General features: G+C 41.8%; 1 protein-coding gene across 1 annotated transcript; it reads right to left on the reverse strand.

Annotated features, from left to right (window-relative positions):
- Positions 1 to 389: 389 nt before the first annotated feature.
- LOC145404288 (uncharacterized) lies at positions 390 to 21,861 on the reverse strand. The gene is made up of 7 exons (XM_080275808.1): positions 21,813 to 21,861; positions 20,484 to 20,666; positions 17,152 to 17,250; positions 10,087 to 10,185; positions 6,645 to 6,743; positions 1,996 to 2,587; positions 390 to 508 (listed from the first exon to the last, which is right to left on the reverse strand). The coding sequence occupies exons 1-7, from the start codon at positions 21,858 to 21,860 to the stop codon at positions 390 to 392; spliced, it is 1,239 nt and encodes a 412-aa protein (XP_080131934.1). The 5' UTR covers position 21,861.
- Between the last annotated feature and the right edge of the window lie 455 nt (positions 21,862 to 22,316).

A 22,316-nucleotide genomic window follows, 5' to 3' on the forward strand; every position in this document is an offset into this window, starting at 1 on the left:
ACAAACAATGAATCCCATGCATGACATCGATCACTAATGCAAATGCTTTGTTGTACGATGGCAACTTTTCATAACTGCATATGCCTGTATCCTCTTTCATAGCTTTCACAGTGCTAGATTTTGTTCCACATGCTCGCATTGTTCTCATTAATTAAGGATGGAGGGCTATTGCTACATTCATGGTTTCCAGTGTACTCTTGTATATCTTGGATCTCAAGCTTACAGTAGCCTAGGTGTGGTAAAGGTATGTCAGAGTTATCTTGAAATTATTGAAAATTAATTCCTTGTCCATAAAAAAAGCAGAAAACCTGTATTTCACATGAAATTACCGCAGTTTATAACCACCTTATGAACATTTATGGATACTGCAGCCATCTTGGATTCCCAGCTTACAGTAGTTGGTTTCCAGTGTCATTCACCTGGATATTGTTCCTGGTGGTCCAAGGATTAATATGATACGCCACATCCTTTAGAACAATACACGACTGCTGAACCCTAACCTTGTCCCCTGGGTACAAGTTTATTCATACATAATTAGTTTATCAACAATGGGTGATGGACCATACGGGCACAGGCCGCTGTAGGCAGACATTACGCGAGTAAGAATAATGACATTTTCCCTCATGATTTTTAGAAGTTGCGTTTATGGGGGAAAAGCTGAAGAAATTCCACGGTGAAATGGAAGTGGATGAGCAGAGGAAGGAAGGAAAGGAAAATTATGAAAAACAAATTACTATGTTCGAAATACTGAGAGAGTAAATGTATACAATGTATATCCCACACTCCGACGGTAATTTTTGGAAAACTAGTAACCAATGAAAGTGATGAGCTTCAGTACCAGGGGACAATCTTGCCCAAAAGTTCTCTAACACTGAAGTCCGATGGATGAGGGAATGAGCAGAAAGGAAGTTGTCATTTTGGAGTGGTCTGTATGCCTGACAGCAAATGATCTAATTGTATGTGATTACACTCACGTCTACTACCGAACAACTGCTGAAACAGATAATACTGTGTTGCAGTACAAACGATTCAGCTGTTTTAAGATCCTTCGTTCATTTAACCAGACAGCACATTGCTTACAGAGTTCATGAAGTTTTTGATGAGTGAACAGAACACATTCCGCGGCGAAGTATATAAGCCAGTCACGTGCTACTCTGATAATGGGTCTGACAAACGGCTGTCAGTAATTTGACGCTTGACTACAAGTCTGCATAGTACACATTTGCTATCTCTGTTTTATGAATATGGGTGAAAGTCAAGTTTTCTCTTAGAGCCATTGCAATCGAGTAACGTGTTTCCTAGTATATTCTTGCTATTTCCAGAAGATTTTAATCGAATTAGAAAACAAAATCTCCTACTGAATAGGTAAACAGGAATATACGTAACCTTTTCAGTTCCCAAAGTCTCGGCTAAGGTTTCTGCAATCTTTGATGGTTACATGAATGAAAAAGAAAATGTTCTTTAAGTGAAGAGGATAGTTTTACCACTTAGTCGGCAAGTTCCTGTGATGGAATAGAGAGCCTGGTATTATTAATGATGAAACAAGATTTCCAAATGCCAACTTTATTTATGCAATTAATATACAGTAAGTCTCTGTATCATTTAAATAAAGATTCTACACAAGAACTTAAAATTTAACTGCAAAATCTAAGGGCTTCATTTTCACTTTTTTTATATTTTCCAGTCAGCCTGAAGTAGAAGAAAGGTAAAGTTAGGACGGACTGCAGTGCTCTCAATAACCCAGGTATTTTCATCGTCTGTGCCGGACAAAGATTTAATAAAAACTGTGTACTTACATTAATATTAGATTTTTGTAGTATTTCCATGGACGGATAATTCCTTGGTTCAATGCCTCATGTGCGTCCTCGTAAGACAGAAAAAATAAAATCATGTGACATAACTTTCTTTCACGCTAGTCCCCCTCCCCATCTTTAGCTTCATCTCCTCCTCCTCCATCTTCTCCTCCCGCATTGTCTTCACCTCCCTCTTCCCCACCTCCTCCCTCCCCACTGTCTTCCCCGCCATCCTCTGCAGGTGCTGCATCTGTGTTTTCATCTTCTGCGGGTGCACTGTCTGCTTGTGGTTCGTCTGCCACGTCTGCTACCGCGTCTGCTTCACCTGCGCCATCGTCTGCCTGTGGTTCGTCTGCTGCCGCATCCTCTGCCGGCGCTGCTGCTTCTTCCGTTGTGTCTGCCGCAGGGGCCTCATCGTCTGCCGCCTTCTCTGTCTCTTCTCCGTCACCAGGCGTGTTCTCTTCTGCACCGTCTGCTCCTGCGTCGTTTGCATCCTCTTGTGGCGGTGCGCTGTCTTCTGTCGGCGCTGTTTCATCTACTCCATTAACATCCTCGGCACCGTCACCTTCTTCTCTCGCCGCATCGTCATCATCTGGCTTTTTCTCCTCTGGCGGCATCTCTATGACGGGCTCCTCTACTTCTGGCGAGATGCGATTCTGTGCGTCTTGAGCTTGTCTGGCGGCGATGGCATGTTCAACCTCATCGTGGCCGTTCTTCTTTGCCCAGGTGAGGAGGTCATAACTCTCCCCTTTGGTTCCCCCTGGTACTGCCACTCCCTCAATGTTGGCACCGGCCTGGAATGGAAGTTGTCAGTATGTGAATATTGGGCAAACAGACAAAATCCACAAAGCAACACATGTAGGGAGAAAAAAAGCTCTTGGAGGCACTACCGTTAGAGCAAAATGTGGCTACAGGCTCGGTAACTATAGCCACATTATCATCACTATCAGGTATAAAGCATTCAGCCACAAGTACAGTAGCTCGGTGATCTTTCTTCTGAGAGACTGTATCTTAAATCCCAAGCTGAGACTCTTACATTGTTACAGAATATATATATATATATATATATATATATGTGTGTGTGTGTGTGTGCTCGACTCTGGACATAGACTTTCATAGCCTGGTCCCAAGGCCCAGTAGTCCTCCTACATATCACACACCTCTTCATATCACCACTTCGGCGCTAACATCCACCGTCCATATTGAATACATGCTAGGGCTGTCTCATACAGGATTGACGTATTGGTATTAGCGGGGGTATTTTTACGACATGTCTGCGGGTCTTCTGGTAGATCGGTAAAGTCTGCTTTACATGAAATTCAAATCCTTAAACTGTCCCTTGCCCCAGCGGGGATTTGAACCTGGGTCCGGTAGGACCGCAGGCCACCTCTCTACTGATTGAGCCACCGCCTCCCCCAGTCTCAGGTTTATTTTTCCCCAGCAGCAACTGTTGGAGTAATTAGCTGGTTCTGGCACTTGGTTTAGCTTCCAGTCCATAGAAAACGTCAGCTGTACCATGGCTAACCACAATACGGGAATTCCTTGAGGGTAAGCGTGACGTCATTTGTATGTTATCTTGTGTACTGGATCTTAACTAAAGAGTAGATGCAGACCAAAACGTTATATAAATGAGGGAGGAAAAGGTGTTTGTCATTATGGTTATTAGCAATTTCTGAGGCAAACTAAAGGAACTCATGAACTAATATTGTCAGAGAAAAAATATTGTTACACTGAACTTAAATCTCTTCAGTTCGATGACCCACATTATAATTTATTCTTGCTACCTCCAGAAAAAATCCGTTCACCTTAAAAGAGGCTTATAGTTATGGAGCGATTATATACAGCGTTCATTTGCCTATACCAATAAGAAAGACCATTCCAAAACTGAATACAACCGTCTGGATGAAGTAAAATGAATAAAAGATGACAGTGAAAGGATAAATGGGGGAGAACAAACATCATAGCAACATAACTAGTAACTATACCATTCGAGTACAGCTATACCTTAACACCAGTATTTCACCCACTCCACCTGACCAAACCCCTTCCCTACCCACTATTGAAAAAAAAGAAAAAAAAAAAAAAAAGTGGCTCTAAGCTAATACGGAAAAAGAAGAAGAAAAAAAGATATTGTGAATCATGCCAGCGGGTTGAAGGTAATAGATAGAAGCCACGAACTAACACTATCTATCTGTCTATCAATCTGTCTATTGCCAGACGCCTTAATCCCGTAAGGGGTGGCCACAAACAAATCGCCTTCATGTTGCCCTGTCCCCTGCCGTTTCATTGCCCTGCTCCCAGCTCACACCTCCCCTCTCTTAAATACCTCCCCACTCCATCCCTCCACTCACCCTTGGCCTCCCCCTTCCTCTCCCTCCTTCCACCTCACTCACATACACTCTCCCTGTCAGTTTCTCGTTCTAACACGAACAGAAAAAAAGGGTAACATTATAGAAACCACGAAATAACACGAACAGAAAAAGTGTTACATTAAAAACTCACGAAGTAACACGAACAGAAAAAGTGTTATAGAAGCCACGAAATAACACGAACAGAAAAAGTGTTACAGTACAAAAGCCACGAAATAACACGAACAGAAAACGTGTTACATTACAAAAACACGAAATAACACGAACAGAAAGTGTTACATTATAAAAACTACGAAATAACACGAACAGAAAAAGTGTTACATTATAGAAACCACGAAACAACACGAACAGAAAAAGTGTTATATTAAAAAAAACACACGAAATAACACGAACAAGAAAGTGTTACGTTATAAAGCCAAGAAATAACACGAAATGAAGTGTTGCATTATAGAAACCACGAAATAACACAAAGAGAAAAGAGTGTTACATTACAGAAACCACGAATTTAACACGAACAGAAATATATATATATATATATATATATATATATATATATATATATATATATATATATATATATATATATATATATATATATATATATCCCTTTAATTCTGCAACAGGATAGAGGCAGACATATAACGTGAGAAGAAGTGCTGGTATGCAATGTTTTTATCAGATGGGTTGAAGAAAAAAAGAAGAAAAACAAGGCCATGAACTAACATGGAAAAAAATGACCTTAACAGCATAAAAGCAAAGGGACAGAAGCATGGGGGCAAAACGAAAGGGGGAAAAAAATGGTTATTTTAGCGTAGAGTGTAAACAATAATAAATTAGGAGAGAGAGAGAGAGAGAGAGAGAGAGAGAGAGAGTAACGATGGGACATAAGAGGAACAAGAAAATGAACGTTGTAGGCTAGTATTCCAAGTGGCTCTGGCTTTCCTAATGCCTCTTCCTCGCCAGTTTATGTTGCGCATTGCACCCAAATTTTCTCTTTATGTTACCGATATATTTCTAGACTCTATATGATTGGCCTCAGTACCCTACATTAGTAAGAAATGAAGCAAGCAGCAAAATGAATCGCTTAGAAAGAGCACTTGGCTAATAATTAAAGTTGATGGGTATAGCGAATTTTAACTCTTTTGTACGGCTATATTTGTAACAGATTATATTCCTCAGATCTCTAATAGCAAAGGGATTAAGGGTGGAGACAATGGAAGGAGAGGTAATGGAATTAAAATCTGCAGTGTTATTTAAGCCATTTACTAATCCCTTTTGAACATATAGTGCTTTTTTTAAATTTTACGTCAAGGTCTTTTGGATAGCTAGATATGCAGGCACACTGATAGCTACTGAAATTCTTGCCTGCGACTTTGCAATGAACCCTCAAAATAATGGGGCTATAAACCATTTCCATTAAAAACAGTCTCCATTAATCCCTTCAGCACAGATATACTCTTGTTAATAAATAGCCATAAGCCCTTCATTACGATAGGTCCTTTCCAAATTAAAGAGGACTGAGCGCGAAGAATATGAATAAATTATAAAATATTTGGTACTTACGGGAGAGGGAACATGTAAATCCTTCAGTCCATAAATTCTTCCTGTACTGTAATAATATAATTTGGTAAGAGGAGTGAATCGGAGAAGTCCCCGTACTGATAGGGCTGGCTGTGGTATAAGTAAATAGCTGGGGCCATATTCTTGTTAGCTTATGATGTTTTTTAGTTCTCTCTCTCTCTCTCTCTCTCTCTCTCCCTTCGTGATAATGTATTCTTCAAATTAGGATTTACTCTCTCGTCTGTTTTACATACATTACTCACTCTCTCTCTCTCTCTCTCTCTCTCTCTCTCTCTCTCTCTCTCTCAAGCCAGACGCTTCAATCCCGTAAGGGGTGGCTGCAAACAAATCGCCTCCATGTAGCCCTGTCCTCTGCCATTTCGTTGCCTTTCCTCAAACTTACACCCTTCTCTCTCGTTTCTCTCTCTATTTCATCCCTCCATCTCATCCTCGGTCTCCACTTTTCCCTCCCCCTCTTCCACTTCCACTTTACTGACACTCGTCCGGTACTCTCAGTCTTCTTAACTTGGAATAATAAAATGCAAAAGTATATTAACTTGACAAATACAGTGAATTAATGGAGAAGAGGTACAAGGAGCCTCTTTAACCCTTGGGCTGCGAGATGCTTGCTTTGCAGTATATTTCAGCAAATTCTATGCGATTTTACTGTTTTAAAAAGAAACCTTGGACATCGAACATTTTGAAAACTATTATGATTATCACTCTGACCGAGAATAAAGATCTTCCTATTTTGTTCCAGCTTACAACAGAATCAGGAACGAGTTGGAAGGGTTAGACGAAGGGAGAGGAACTAAGAAGGTGGAATTAGGAAAGTTTGAGAAAGGAACGAATCAGATTTAGATCACAGAACACAGCAGCCAAAGAGTCAACTGCAAGGGACCTAGAGCCTTTGCCCACCCACCTGCAGGAGTAACACGACGGCAGCTACGTTGGGCATCTTTGCGGCGGTGACCAATGGGGGTTCTGGGCTCCCATCAACACCGTTCACGTTGCTGCCGAGCTGTGAGGGGGGTGAGTAACAGATTAGGGAAAGTCAGGGTTAGGGACGATTAAGGGAAGTCAAATTCTGGCAGATTTTGGGAAGTCAGGTTTGGGGACGTGTTGAGATGTCAGAGTTAAGGATGAGTTGGAAGGTCATATTTTGGGATGATATTTAAGGTGATTATATTTTAAGATGATTTAGGGAAGTCAGAATTAAAGGTGAGCTAGAGAAGTTAGAGTTCAGATGTCTGAGTTGGATACTAATTAGGAAGTCTGAGTTAGGGACGAGTTAGGAGATTTGAAATGGGGACGAGTTAGGAATTCAGAGTTAGAAACAAATTTAGGGATATCAGAGCTAGAGATGGTTTAGAAAAGTCAGATTTTGCTATGATTTAGGGACGAGTTAGGATTGGGATGATGTTGGGACGAGTTAGAATTTGGGTAATTTAGGGACGAGTTAGAATGTCAACGTCTGGAACGAGTTGGCAAGACAGAGACAGGGACGTCAGAATCAGGAACGAGTTGGAAGGGTCAGGCGAAGGGAGAGGAACTAAGAGGGTGGGATTAGGAAAGTTAGAGAGAGGAGCAAGTCAGAAATATCTCACTAGGATAAGGTTCAGGAAGCTAGAAAAGTAAGGCCCAAGGGGGAGGCGAGGAAGGGGATCGGGCCGTTAGAGAAGTCCGTCTGATGGCTGTTATGGATCAGAGTGTCACGCCACCTGCACACCGCCTCGACCTTATGACTCACTGGCACGCAGATCTATAAATTCACCGCGCAAAACTGTACACGAGCACGTCATCCAAGGGAAATGCAGACTAATGCACACAGACACGCTTGCCGGCAGATTTGCATACTGTTTAGGAAGGATGCAGACCATATAACACGCACCCCAGTTGATTTATGTTTATACTCACTTCCTCGCTTTTATATTAAGGGACGCACTCAAGCAGATTACGTTTGCAGTCACTCCCTCACTTTTATTTTGGCGTGGATTATAGATAGTTAGATGATCAGAACGGCTAATGCACTCGGGTGCGTATATTTGTTAGGTGGTATTCAGACATACACCAAGCGCTCTGAAAGATTATGCTTACACTCATATCTTTACCTATACTCTAACCTGCAGTGCAAAGCAAATACAAGACATGATGACATTCTACTCCAAACACTTTTAGACACTCATGGTATAGTCTTTTTACTCTGACCTGACCTAAAACTGCCATCTCTTCATTGTAAATGCTGAGTTGTAGCAATAGATTAATATTAGAATATGATGTTAGTCAAGATGTGCTATGGATGGGTTGGAGAGTCGCAGCATCGTCTTCTTTTCCCACTGAGCCACGTGAAAGAGGCTACAAAAAGGAAAAAAAAAATTGGACTAGTGTAAAATAAAAAGAGCATAGTTGAGCATGATACAGACAAGACAACACTTCATTCATGTTCATCCTCATTATTCTAACTTCTTTTTCTTAAGATACACTTAGTAAAAGAATGATATTTACACTAGGTGACTAACACAGTGAAATGGGGCCGAACCAGTACAGGAAAGTAGCCTTGGCCTGAACAGTAAGTTGGTAGATCTTCTCACGACTGGCGAGGATGTTTAGTACTTAGCAGGGTCATCATGAGGATTAGGACTTTCGAACGGTTTATACTGTGCCAACAGAGTAGTAGATGGTTTGAAACAGACAAATAAGCAAACAAAGCAAATATGAAGTACCAGAGAGCGGACCCACCAAAGCTAAACGTAATTGTGCTAATGATTATGTGGTCTGAAGCATGGCATAACTCCTACTTTATACTCGGACTGTAGCTTGAATCACTAAAGGAAGATTTAATGCTTGTGAAATATTTGTCCTAAATACTATGATTGCTTTCTGGGTTAGATAAAGCTTGGCAGGACTGGTGAAATGGATCATAAAGATTATTATAATCTGTGCATAACACTTAACAATACATTATACTGTGTTCACACTGTTCTTCAAAGCAGTTCTCGCGCAACAGTGGAGGTAATATCCTCTAGTACTATTACAAACACAGTGAAGAGATATAAATGATTTTGTCCCTAGTTACCATTTTAATACGAATTAATGCCGATAATTATAAATGAAAAAGAACAACTATACGTCACACTCATGTATATTCCGCATTGACACATTGGTGTGGGAGTTTCCCATTCAGGTACACCAATCTTGCAGGGGTGTCTCCTCAGTGTAATTTCCGATACCAGGCATTCACTAGTGTAAAGATCATATTCTGACCTAGTGTACCCTGTATATCTGTCCTAAGAAAGACTAGACCTAGTAATACTATCTTATTCCGTACATTAAAATCATATAATACCGTAATAAATAGGAGTTCCATTAGAAGTGGCTTTGACTGAGGGCCTACATGTGTTTGTATATCTACTCTGCCTTGACTAATTTTCCTACGACACACAAGACTCTCCCATACAAGATTATTTAACATTACTGCACACATACCTCCGTACCATATTCACTACTGCTAAATATACAGGCTTCAGGTTTAAAAAAAATCATGAAAATCTAATTTGACAACTAAACCAGTCTCGTAGTTACCTAAAAAAATAAAAAGGAACTATTTGTTCCTTAGAAAATAACAATACACTTACTTTTACTAACAGGGATTTGAATACCTAATCTTAAACAGTCGTTGATGTCACACACAAAAAAAGTAAACTACTGTACGATTACTCATAAAAACATTGTCAGCTGTCTGAAGGAAACATGAAGCAAACAAAACTAACATTACACCTAATCTCAACAGACACAAGCCTAAACATCCATCTCCTAGTTACCTAACGAGCAGGTTTTATAAACACAAAAAAATGAACACCCAGTAGGTTGGTATACACACAGATCTAACATCCTCTCTTTTCTCTACATGGAAGGCTTAAGGTGAACGAAAACTTCCATAACATTCAACGTAATGACACAAGCATCTACGACTGTCACTCTTAAATTGCAACTACGCAAGGAAATGACATTTAACGAACACAACACTGATTTCTACTACACACACACACACACACACACACACACACACACACACAAAATAACCCTTATCAAACAATGCACCAATTTTTACTACACACAAATCTAAAAACGATTCTGTTACTCCAAAATACTCCAACACAACACTGGACTGTAATATATAAACACATGCTCGTAAATGCCAATATCTAAGTACCAAGGAAAAAAGATTTATTTATATATATTTTATTGGGGGGTAAACTAACCTAACCATCACCAGTCTCAACACTGCCAAAAGAAGAGACTTAGGGTAAACAGGTAAGTCGGACTAAAACAGAAATCTCCTCTATTGCGTGACCTGTGCCCACCTTTATGAGTCTGTTGAGGGCGGAAGAACTGTTGTTGGAGAGGGCGGTGGCCAAGGGGGTGAAGTGGTTCTGGTTCACAGGGTCCAGCTCAGCGCCAGCCTGCGGGAGGAAGGAGTTTGTTAGTGAAGAGAAAATAATTAATGGCGATGGTACAGGAGAAAAGAGAATAATTCGTGGTCTAAGAAAAGGAACAGGGCATTTGGTTCAGAAGAAGAGAAAATTTGTGGGATAAGACAAGGAGGGAATCTGGTTCAAGAGAAAAGAGAATAATTTATCTCATAAGAAATGGAGGAGGAAATTTAGTTCAGGAGAAAAGAATAATTTTTGGTGTAAGAAATGGAAGGGGGAATTCGGTACAAAAGAAGAGAGAATAAATTACTGTAAAAAGAATGTTATGTGGGGGAGAGATAACGCATAGTTCAAGCCACTATTGGGCAGCAGTATGCCGAGTTTCATGTCCGTTTACTTTACGGTGACGCTAACCCGCAATAAAACAAGGAGAAAGAAGGTATGTGGTACGTAAGAGCCTTGTAAAGGTTGAAGTTTGTTATCAAGTTGGCTCTGTGGACTTGCGGTTGCGTACCCTGTCTGTAAGTGTTATGTGGCTAGTTAGAATGCTTGAATTAAAAAATCTTTATAATGGCAGTACCTCCCTGGGCTGGGGTAGTGAGGCACTCCAGCAGTCACTGAATTAAAGAAGAAACTAAAAGTAAATAGCTGTGAAACCGAATGACAAACGGCCATACTGAGAACAAAGAACTAGTAATACAGTGAAATGAATGACAGGACGTAATGGAAGACACTAAAGGGAGTCATGTGACTAGAAAATGCTATCAGTTAAAATGGACAGGTGAGTGACTGGAGCGGTAAACAATGAAGAGTTACACACTGAATAAGAAAAACAAGAAAACAAACAGGAAGGGAAATCCTGACAACAATTATGACTTGGTGAACCCGGCCAAATCTTGGCCAACCGTCAATTACGCCTTGACTGATTACCACTGCGTCTAATCCTCTTTCAAATGACATGTATTTTTAATATTTTTCCTACTGTTAACAGGCTTTATTGTTCGAGATGGCGATGCGAGCTGAATGCTATACTTCAGCGGAAATTTGCTCTGTCAAGTTCTTGTCCCTTATGGCTTATAAAGTTTCGTTGCTTGAAGAGCACCAAAATTGTGTTTTCTTCTCTGCTTTTAATCCAGTCGTGGGATGCCAAATATTTTTGACATTGTCATGAAAATTGTCTTCTAGTGGTACCGGACCTCGCCCCTGGAAGAGCTAAATGCTGTATAAGCAAAAAACGAAAAAAAGAAGAAGAAAAAAAAAGCACGGTTAGAAATGATCAAAATCTTTTTCTCTCAACTACGAGTATTAAGCCATTATGTAGTACTTTTTAAATTGTTGTGAAAATTGCCTTCCAGTGGTACTAGTTACTTATAAAAAAAAAAAAAAAGGCAGCTGTAGCCCCCAGAAGGCCAGATGTAAAACACTACACTCTTGGACACGTTCCACACTTATGGCTTGGACGTCTATTTCGTAGGAAACACCTCTCATAGTAATGGAGAAAGAAAAATTCTTCAGTATTCAATCCATTATCAAAGTTATTTATTTTTTTTTATTACTTGTTATCCCCAGACGATTACATTAAAATTCTCATGTACTGAAGAGGTAAACAAAACGTCTCCATTAGCTATTCTCTGCAGTAATTTAAGATTTTTACTTCTGCTATCTCCAGTTGATTTCACAGGTTCTACGAGACCCAACTTAATGAAGGAAGTTACTGGAGAACGTTTTTATCCTTTTCACCCTGAAGGTCCCCCTTCCTCAGCCCACTGACATTGTCGGGGTTAATAACAATAAAATTGCCTGGCATTATCCAGAATAAAATAGTCAGTCGTTAAACAATAAATTCTCCTGGTGTTTATAAGAATAAAATCGTTTGGTTTTAGCCAGAATAAAATGGACATTACGCATTCGCTGAGAAAGGGCTAAGCCTGGAGCGAAACTGCCTGGAGCGAAACTGCCTGGGCATTTAATTTAGGCAAGAGCTCTGCAGCCCGAGGGATAACTCAATCAAGGCGATAGTGTGGGCGTTACTGCTGCCGGTATCATTATTATACTGTCGGTGAGGAAGGCTAGTAGAGTGGGAGGCGTGACGTGTAAGAAGGGTGGCTGGTGCTAGCAGTACATACTGGCGGGGTGTTATTAGCACATTTAGATCGATGTTATCTTTTTACAGCATACGAGTATGTCTGCTACTGCCAGACGTCTGCTTTCAGTTTTTGGAGGGCCCTTCTCGTAGCAAATGGGTTATTTAAGCATATATCAGACCCACTCTACATCAAAACGGCATACCTAAGCAGGTTATAATTGTGTGTTAGTATTAAAAAAATCGCAGCAGTGAAGGTGTTAAAGAAAGAAAATAAAACAAAACAAAAGTAATACCAGACAGTGCCAATTATTCCCTGCCAGGTGGAGGGTGTCGAGTCTGGACCACGTTACTTCAGGGGCCAACTTAATATATTCACTTGAGCTTAAACTGTGTCAAGAATTTCTTATTTATACGCTTATCTTCACTGATGCAGCTGCCAAACACTGCATAGCCAACTGGGAGAATTACTAGGCTGAAGAATACGGCAGTAGCAAAATTATTCATGATAATATTTGACGGTTATGGAGATTTGCTTATCGTAAAATTGCTTGTGCTCGTTTCACTTTAACTTGTCTCATATTGTTGTCCTGTTGCAGCTTATTTCACGAAGCTCAGCAGCAGAAAAAGTGTTTTACCTCTGCAACATACCCAAAACACTTCTTTTTTACTTGTGTCGTATTCAAATGTTGTAACTCAGTATTCGAGATGTAGAAACGGTAATTTTAGGTCACCTTAGAGTAAATAGATTTTAGGACCCTCTGTGAGTAGGATCGCTGAACATAGGTAGGTAGCTTGCATATATCTGTGGCAACGTCACATGAAGGAAAAATACGACTAATGTGGCCTGTGTATATCTTTATCCTTATCCATACAGCTTGTAAACACTTATCAACCAAACTGAAGCGAATAGTACTTGAAAAATGCAACCAAGATTTCAACAATAATTAACTGCTATAGATCTCTTGCATATCGTGGAGATTGGTGAACGCTCTCAGGCTCCTATGACTCATTTTCGCCTGAATAAAGTCGTCTGCTGTGGTGGAACAGAGTATTAAAGGTCTCCCATGTGAGGATTAGTGGTATCAGTTTTAACACCCAGGCTCGTATTCTCGTCTCCCTAACACCTCTTCCTAAACTAATTGTTTTCCAAACTACTCGTTAATATCCCCTGGTTTGCTTCGTATGTCTTTTCAATATCGACATAGATTGCAAGAATAAAAAACAAGTATGCAGCAACGGAGCTAATCAGAAATAAGTCGGGAAGGAAGAGGTGTTAGTAAGCTTCCTAACCGTACTAGAACACCGACCAGTATGTCTGTGTGTTAACAAAATAATTACAGCAGTTTCGATATGATCTGGGTCAAACCTGGAGGATGAGTATCACGTAAAAGGCTGAACTATTTATATTTCAGAACACTAGGTCAAAGGTCAAGGCAACATGGCAAGGTCAGTTTTAGAAGTTTTTATCCTATGCAGAGCAAGCTTTGTGGAAGAGTTCAGATTAAAACAGATAAAGTCGACTTTGAGAAGAATCAAGCAAAGGTCAAGGACAAAGCAAAGGTCAAAATCCTCCACTCTCAGGGATAAAAGAATATTTTCCTTAACCCTATATCTTCAGAAATCCAACACTGAGGTGGAACAAACAAGTGATCAGCTAGAATATGTATCCACTCAATAAAATCATCTGGCATTTAAAACAAGCAAGGTTAGATAATAAAAAAAGGGAGTTAGAGTACACAGGCAGACAAGCAAACAGACAGATAGGCAGGCAGGTAGACAGACAGATAGGCAGACTGTTAGGCGGGCGAGTAATATTTCTGGTGGTGGTGGTGCAAGGGGAGAAGATGATTAATTATTCCCCGGCATACTCTAGGAAGTGAAGGGGACGAGAGGAGGGTGGGGTGGAAGGATGGAGGAGGGAGCGGAGAAGGGAAAGGATGGATGATATTAACTAGAGGAAGGAGGGAGAGAGGGAGGAATAGAGGAGGAAGTGAGAAGCAGAAGGTAGAAGAGAGTGGAGGATAAAGGAAGGAGGAGGAAGGGGAGAGGATAGAGTGAGAGGTAAAGGGAGAAGTGGAGGGAAAGGAATGAAAAGAAGTGAGGAGCATGCAGGAGGAGGAAGAAAGAGAGGAAGAATTAAGATAGAAGGAGGGGGAAAATAGAGGAGGGAGGAAGAATAGAGGAGGAAAGGAAAAAGACAAAGGAAGATTAAAGGAGGACAGGGTGGGAGGAAAGAGGAGGGAGAGAAGGGGATAACAGAAAAGGGAGGAAGGAGAGAGGTGTCAGGGAGGGAGAAATAGATGAGAGAAGGAGGAAGAGAATAAAAGAGGGAGAGAGTGAAAGGGAAGAAGATGAGGGAGGGAGGGGGGAAATGGAGGAGTAGGAGGAGGAGGAAGAGGTAGGGGGGGAGGGAGAGGGAGGGAATGAGGAATATAAGTAAGGAAAACTAGAAGAGGGCGGCAGCAAGGGAGGGAGGAAGAGGGGACAAGTAGAAGGAAGGGAGGGAGGCTGGTTAAGGATTGTCTTCCTGCTTTTCTATCCACTATCTATCCATGCCTGTAACTTATAGGATGCTTTCGTTCGTTATAACTGTCCCTGTGACAAAAAGACTCGAAAGGATCAAGAGGTTTGTTGCTGTTTACTTTCCTTTGTACTCTTTTGTATTCCTCTTAAGAACAGGGAGGGTAAGATAGGGGGGAGGGAGAAGAGAAAGGGAGGAAAGAAGACAGGGATTGAGGGAGGGAAGGGAGAAGTGAGGGAGGGAATGGAGAAGTGAGGGAGGGAAGGAGATAAAAAGGGAGAATGGAAAAAGTGAGGGAGAAGTAAGCTTGAGATATGAACTGGGAAAGGCAGGTGACTCACATGTAGGGGTGGAGGGAGAGGAAGAGGAAAGGAGGGATGAAGAGTAGGGAGGAAAAGGGAAGGGAGAAGGAGAGAAAAACTGATGGTAGGGGGAACGCAAGAGGAAGAAAGGAGGAGAAACACGAGATAAGAGTAAAAACTGTAAACTATGAACACCAGGCGATTCACAATATTGGGCTGGAGGAAGTGAAAGAAGAGAAACAAAACGAATTAAAGAAGGGAGGAATAGGAGAAAGAAAAAGTAGGGGGAGAATGAGACAAAGAGAAGTCTGGATGGTGAAGAAATGGAGGGAACTAGAAAAACGAAGGGAAAAAAGAAAGATTGAAAAGGAGGAAAATGAGAGGAAAAAGAAACGAAGAATGTAGAAGAGAGGATAGGAAGAGGCGAGAGAGGAAGAGCGAGGAAACGACAGGGACAAAAGAAACAGAGCGAATAGCAAGCAATTGGTAATAAGTGAGAAGTATAGAATTAGTAAGAAGAAGAAAAGAAGTGGCAGGAAGAAAGGAAAGAGGAGGAAGGAAGGAAGGAAGGAAGGAAGAAAGGAAGGAAGGAAGGAAGGAAGAAAGGAAGGAAGGAAGGAAGGAAGGAAGGAAGGAAGGAAGGAAGGGAGAAGGAGGATGGAGGTGGAGAAAGGAGAAAAAGGTGAGGGGGGAGGAAAAAAAAATAACAGTGGTAGGGGAAAAGGAAATGTAAAAAAAGAAGAGCTATGAACTGGGGAAGGAAGATGACTCACAGTTTGGGTGGTAGTAGGGAGAGAGGTGAAGGAAATGAGAAAGGGAGAGAGAGAGGGAGGAGGAAAAGTGAGAGTGGTAATCAGACACGGAATGATGAAAGAAAAGAGAGGGAGAAGGAGGGAGGCAGGGAGGGAGAGGCGAAATGAAAAGGAAATTGAAGGGATGGATGGATGGATGGAAAGGTGGAGGGAGAGGTAGAAGAGAAGAGAAGAGAGGAAGAGAGACGGGAAGGGAAGGAGGGTGGGAGAGGTGGAAGGAGAGAGAGGGAAGAAGGGATCGAGGAAGGGTAGACGAAGAAAAAGCAAAGGGACAGACTAGCAAGCAGGAAGGAGACGTGGAAGAAAGGAAGAAAATGGAAAACAGGGGAGAAGGAATACTGTCGTAGCGAGAGAGAGAGAGGGAGAGAGAGAGAGAGAGAGAGAGAGAGAGAGAGAGAGAGAGAGAGAGAGAGAGAGAGGAAGAGGTGGCGGGGTTGAAAATGGGAGGAGGGGGTGATGATGAGGAGGAGATGGTGAAGAATAATCACTGATATTACTGACTATGCAGATAATCATATAAACACACACACACACACACACACACACACACACACACACACACACACACACACACACACACACTAAACGCCTTCACTACGACATTTTTATTCATCTTGTTCTAGCAGCCTCCGGACGATTCATTAAAAGTCAAGAAAATCTAGGGTAACGGAGAGTTTGGGAGCACTGTTTCTAATCCTTCACAATGGGAATACAGTAGCCTTCAGCGATGAATAAAAGCGTCTGGTTGCAGCAAAAAAATAAAATAAATCGTCATAGTACTGAAGTGATTATTACTAAAAAAGACACCCACAACTAATTGCCTAATTGATACTCGTATATAAGGTTAAATAGTGCTGAATAAACTCAAAGTTATAAATACCTAATTAACACATACGCCAAGACAGTCCTGCATAAACACATTTTTGTAACTAAGTAAAAAACAAACATTTAAAATTAAGCAAGCACCCTATTAACATGTGTGGAATAATATTTAAACACAATTACATTGGTACAGAATAAATATATATAGATATGGTACAGAATTAACATAAAACATACTATATAAACAGATATAGTTGGAATATTATACTAACTAAACGTTGCTTATGGTGTTTCCAATACGAATATTCTTATGTACCCAAGAGGAGGGCAAATATAATACATTTACTAGGGTGCTAATACTTACAAGAGCCACTAAAGTACCTAAAGAGTGGGGGTTTCTGTACTTACAAAGACGAGAGTGTGAGTACTGAGGAGTCGGGCATGGGTACTTACATCAACGAGTGCATTCAAGGCTTCAGCTCTGTCGTGCTTGGCCGCAATGTGAAGGGGTGTGTTGCCTCGACTGTCCATCTCTGTCACTCTAGCACCAGCCTGTTAGTTGTGAGAGGGTGGGTGGGGTTAGTACCGTAAATCTGGAGGGCAGTTTATCACGAGAAGTATAACTGAGCAGTAGTGTGAGGGCTGGAGTAAATTAGAAACATTAGTATATCTTTGTCACACTTGTATCTACTTGTTGGTATGAGGGGGAGGGGGTAAGTATGCCAGGGAGAAATATATCAGGGGGAGTATGATGGGCAATATATAACACTCCACTTCCAACTCTCCAGGAATTTTCTCGTGTTTTGATAGGACGGCTCAGTCAGTGTCGGCGTCTGTCCTGTATCATTTATTTTTTCGTACTCCCACCCCATATCAGCAGGATGAGCCGTCCCTGCAACACCAGTTGGCTGAGTTTTTAGTGGAGCGCTATTTACGTACCACCTCTCTCTTTATTATACTAGCATCTGCCTGTTAGTATGAGGGGTTGGTATACAAGAGGAGTATATCAGGGGTGTAGTATATCTGGGGAAGTATATATAGGAGAGTAGTATGAGGGTCCAAGTATGCAAGAAATAAGCCAAAAAAAGGAGAAATATCTATACCAAGTTAGAGCGACAAAAGTATAGTGCACCGAAGGAAGCACTGTATATAGGAAGCGGTAATATTTTGGAAACAGTATCTTGGGCAGTAGTATGGGAGTCACAGTAACCCAAGGGCAGTAATATGTCAAGGAATGGCATACAAGGGACAACAGAATATGATAGAAAATAGCATGTTGTTGCCTTACTGATGCTAGCTATTTTCATCTTGTTAAGAAGGGGTTAATATATCAGCGTACTATATCCTTTGAATAGTATACTTTAGACAGTGGTAGGAATTAATATATCAAGTGAATGGTACACAAAAGGAAATAGGCTATCGTCATCTCAGGTTGTCAAACATCAAACTTCTGTCTGGGGATAAGGAGGGAGCTGAGGGACGATTGTATACTAGGGCAGTGAAGTCGCCTACCCATATCGGTGACACCACGTGAAGGCGTCTCTCCAGCACCATAAAAATTGTAGGTGTAGGGAATAATTCATTAGTGGAATAGTAATATCAGGGACAATAACTGAGGGGAATTTGTATACAACGGGGAATTGTCTGAAATCACCATGAAAAAGGAGTGATGTACTGTCAGTAAATGATGTTCAGCTCCGTCTGCGACAGTGTGGATGAATTCAGTGGCCATCCGTGTCTAGTTAGTGGGTCTAATGACGCACACACAAAAAAACACAGCAAAACTGTTCTTGTGTACCTTGTCACGTGGCCAGTGACACGTCATCCCTAAAGGGGTCGGGATTACACACACACACACACACACACACACACACACACAATTAGCTTGTATGAGTGACAGAGTGAACGTAGATTTGTCACTCTACCTGCAATATTGCCCTACGTACGATATCAACTAGTGTGTGTGTGTGTGTGTGTGTGTGTGTGTGTGTGTGTGTGTGTGTGTGTGTGTGTGTGTATGTGTGTGTGTGTGTTTGTGTGTGTGTGCGTGTGTGTGTGTGCGTGTGTGTGTGTGCGTGTGTGTGTGTGTAATTAATTCACCGGGTCGGTCAGGATCAGCTGATGGTCGTGATCGTCAGCTTTTACCCTCCCGGAAGGGAGCTGAGAGCTCATATAGTCCGATCTAAGGGCAAGGCTGTGACCTTCACACACACACACACACCCGTCCCCTTGCTCAAGGGGGACAGTAACCACCCACTTTGTCAGTGAAACTTTTCGCAACCTGAGCGAGGAGCGAACTCCCGTCCACCAGTTGGCAAGCGGGAACGTTACCACTGCACCAGTGTGTGTGTGTGTGTGTGTGTGTGTGTGACTCGATAACAATAATATCAACAAATTAGGTTTCAGAATGCGTCCCCATCCACCCCCTAGAATGGCAATACCGAGTAATGTGTATGAAGCCTGTGTCATTAGTTTCATCGCCTGAGGAACCGCACATTATAGGTCGTAAAGGGGTGGGTTATTGAGGTGTAAGTCTTGTACACCTGTTCTGTCTTATTACTATACTTTCCTGCTGTAATAAAAGGCGACTGGTATTACAAAGGAACACTGAGGTGAATATTGATGCTACAAAGAAGACCCAAGTGTCTCTATTTTTTTGTCTGTCTCTGTGTGTCTGTCTGTTACACACACACACACACACACACACACACACACACACACACACACACACACACACACACACACCAATTCTTTTATGATCGGGCCAGTCCTAGTGCTGTATTCCAAGCAAAGTCAAACAAGTTTTATCCAGCTAAAAGTGAGAATACGATCCTGAAAGTGTTAGTACAATCATCATAATCCTTCTCATGGTCGGGAGAACTCTAGTTTTCTGCGCCAGTGAAAACCACATGACTTCACTCGGCTGGTAGCGAGTCATATGAACCTGACGGCCAATTTCCAGAAGCAAGGGAGACTTCGTTGCATCTCTTCATTAGCGACTTATTTTGCATATTATTCCTAAGCATTCTCTTATCTGCTGTTTATAGTTTTAAAATATTGCCAAATTTTGCATCGGTAACATTCAAGAGGATATTGTAGGGTTGTGTGCAAGATATATCACTGAGAAACTTTCACGAAATCTCCAAAGCTACTGTACTTTTTATATGACCCTAAGTGTTAATGACCCAAAGCATCAAACCCGTCAAAGCCCTTCCCTACATCCTTAAGGAGTGGGTAAGAGTTTGCACAGAAGCCTGAGTGTGTTAATGACCCTGTGTAGTAACCCCACACAAATCATTTCACAAAACCTTAAGGGAAAGTTGAGAGTGACCACAGGAGCTTGAGCGTGTTTATAACGGTATGCAGCAACGCCACTCAAGCCCTTCCGAACAATATCAAGGAGTAGCTAAGAGTGTGTGTAGGAGCCTGAGACTGTTAATGATCTTGTGCAGTAACCCCACACAAAGTCCTTCACTACAGCCTTAAAGAGCAGCTGATGTATGGAAGGTAGCCTCTGTGTTAATGGCCCCAAGCAGTAACCTCAGTATATCTCTACGACCAGAAGAAATAATTGAGAGTGAGCACAGAAGCCTGAGTGTGTTAAAGGCTCTATGTACTAATCCCACCAAACCCTTCCCTAGAACCTTAAACAGTGGCTGAGAGTGGCCATAAGAGCCTGGGAGTATTAATAGTCCTAAGCAGTAACTCAATAACAGCTGTATGCATAGGAACTTTAAAGTGTTATGGCCCTAAGCAATGGCCCAACCCAAGCCCTTCCCAACAACCTTAATTAGGAGGCTGATGGCTGATACGTTGCCCATCTTGGCGGCGACGTGGAGGGCGGTGTATTCGTGGCCCTGGTCATCTGTGAATTTCTTGTTGACATTGGCGTGAGTGTCGATGGCCGTCTGCAGCGCCTCTGAGTCTCCGTGCCGAAGGGCGAACTCAAGTGCCTCGTCTGGGCTGCCCTGGGGACGGCAAGAAGTAGATATAGTTTTTTTTTTTTTAACTAACGGAACTGGGCCACTAGCTGACTGAACACTAAGTTGCAATAAATTTTTCTCAAGTTGCAATAAATTTGTGCTTAATGTAGCAAAAACATAATAAAACAAGACGTCATCGTAATGAAGGTGTTATGGTAGACAGTAAGTTTTTCCAGCGTTCCAGTATTCACCTAGAACATTGACAAAAAAACATTTTTCTTTTTTGGTAGTAGCCGTACAAGAAAACAAAGAACACTATCAGCCTAGCACTTGTGTCACAACTTGAGGAATGGAGGTCCTTCATGATGGGAGGAGTGGATCCCACACAGCACTGAAACAACCTGAAAATGAGAACAAATATGATATACCTCATCAGGTACACGTGGGTCTCACAGACCCAAATGCTCCGTCTGAGTGATATAAAGCAAAAAAAGGGAGAGAGAGAGACAACCAAAAGTAGCTCCCCTACACTTTGCATGGACACAAAAAGATAAGAAGCTATGGAGAAGGATCGGGATCCAAGGCATCTAGAAGTTCCGAACTGGAGTACGGACACGATCAACCAGGTCTGTCAGACCCAGGTGTTCCTAAGCAGGGTTAAGGAATAATCACCGCCCTCAATAACTCGGAGGTTTCTCTTGACGCTAAGACTGTACTGTATGCTACAAGTGTGAGAAGTGTAATGCTTTACGGTAGTATAACTTGGGTTGTGAAAGAGGACATATGCTGACTATTATATGGAAATGAAGATAACCAGATGGTTGTGCAGTGCTGCCCAGAACAACAACGCAGCAAATGGCGGAACTGAGAATGAGCAGCTATGAGTTCGCCTGGGAATTGTAAGCACTAGTTGTGTGATGGATGGGGGTCGACTGAGGTAATTTGGACATGTGGGGATGGAAACTAGGTCAAAAGTCCTGACGAAAATGGAAGACAGGGTGTCCAAAAGTAGATCTACGAAGACTTGGTATGAGGTCCTAGAAAATGACAACTAGGTTAAAGGCATTGAACAAAGATGCAGCCAGAGATGGCGTCGTTGCCATCAAATGAAAGAGGATGACGCATGGATTGTACAAAACTTTTCAGAATGAAACGAACAAACTTTGCCATTCAATAGGTTTCTGCACTTACCGGGATTGACAGTGTCCCCGCAGCCTCTGAGCTCAGCCCACAACCCATTCTGTACACACCAAGTCCTTGCACACCACCAGACACCCACGAACCACTCAGCTGTGTTCCTGCTTGCCTGTGGATCAGGCTTTGACAGAGTAGGTTCTCACACTATGTTAAACTTTTTCAAGCCTCAGAAACTACTAGATGCACGGGTTCTGTGAAGGGCGAACTACGTCCTCAAAAACCTCCCAGCTGTCTTTCTGTTTGATTATGGGTTTAGGCTTGTCTTGAATAGATTCTCACACTAAGTATTCTCCAAAACTCAAAATTTGTATCAGATGAATGGGGGTTCAGTGGAGGGCCAACTAGACTCGTCATCTTCGTCTCATGATAGAATCTGCATCTTCAGAAACGTGGCAGGTCAAGCTTGATATCGCCTCAGTTTGGGTGACGCTGGATCTGCAAAGTGATGAAACAGGTATCATAATGCTTGCTTCAACTTTTATCTTCACCATCCACATC

The sequence above is a fragment of the Coenobita brevimanus genome, chromosome 63 (assembly GCF_032717465.1).
Source record: "Coenobita brevimanus isolate Jiangsu-jjx chromosome 63, ASM3271746v2, whole genome shotgun sequence".
Taxonomy (NCBI): Eukaryota; Metazoa; Arthropoda; class Malacostraca; order Decapoda; family Coenobitidae; genus Coenobita; species Coenobita brevimanus.

Excerpts from the sequence above, each read along its gene's own strand:
- LOC145404288 (XM_080275808.1), bottom strand. The coding sequence starts at position 21,860 with ATGGGTTGTGGGCTGAGCTCAGAGGCTGCGGGGACACTGTCAATCCCG. Across the intron at positions 17,251-20,483 it reads CCATCAGCCTCCTAATTAAG|GCTGGTGCTAGAGTGACAGA; the intron begins GTTGTTGGGAAG and ends CACAACTAACAG. Across the intron at positions 2,588-6,644 it reads CCGTCGTGTTACTCCTGCAG|GCCGGTGCCAACATTGAGGG; the intron begins GTGGGTGGGCAA and ends CTTCCATTCCAG.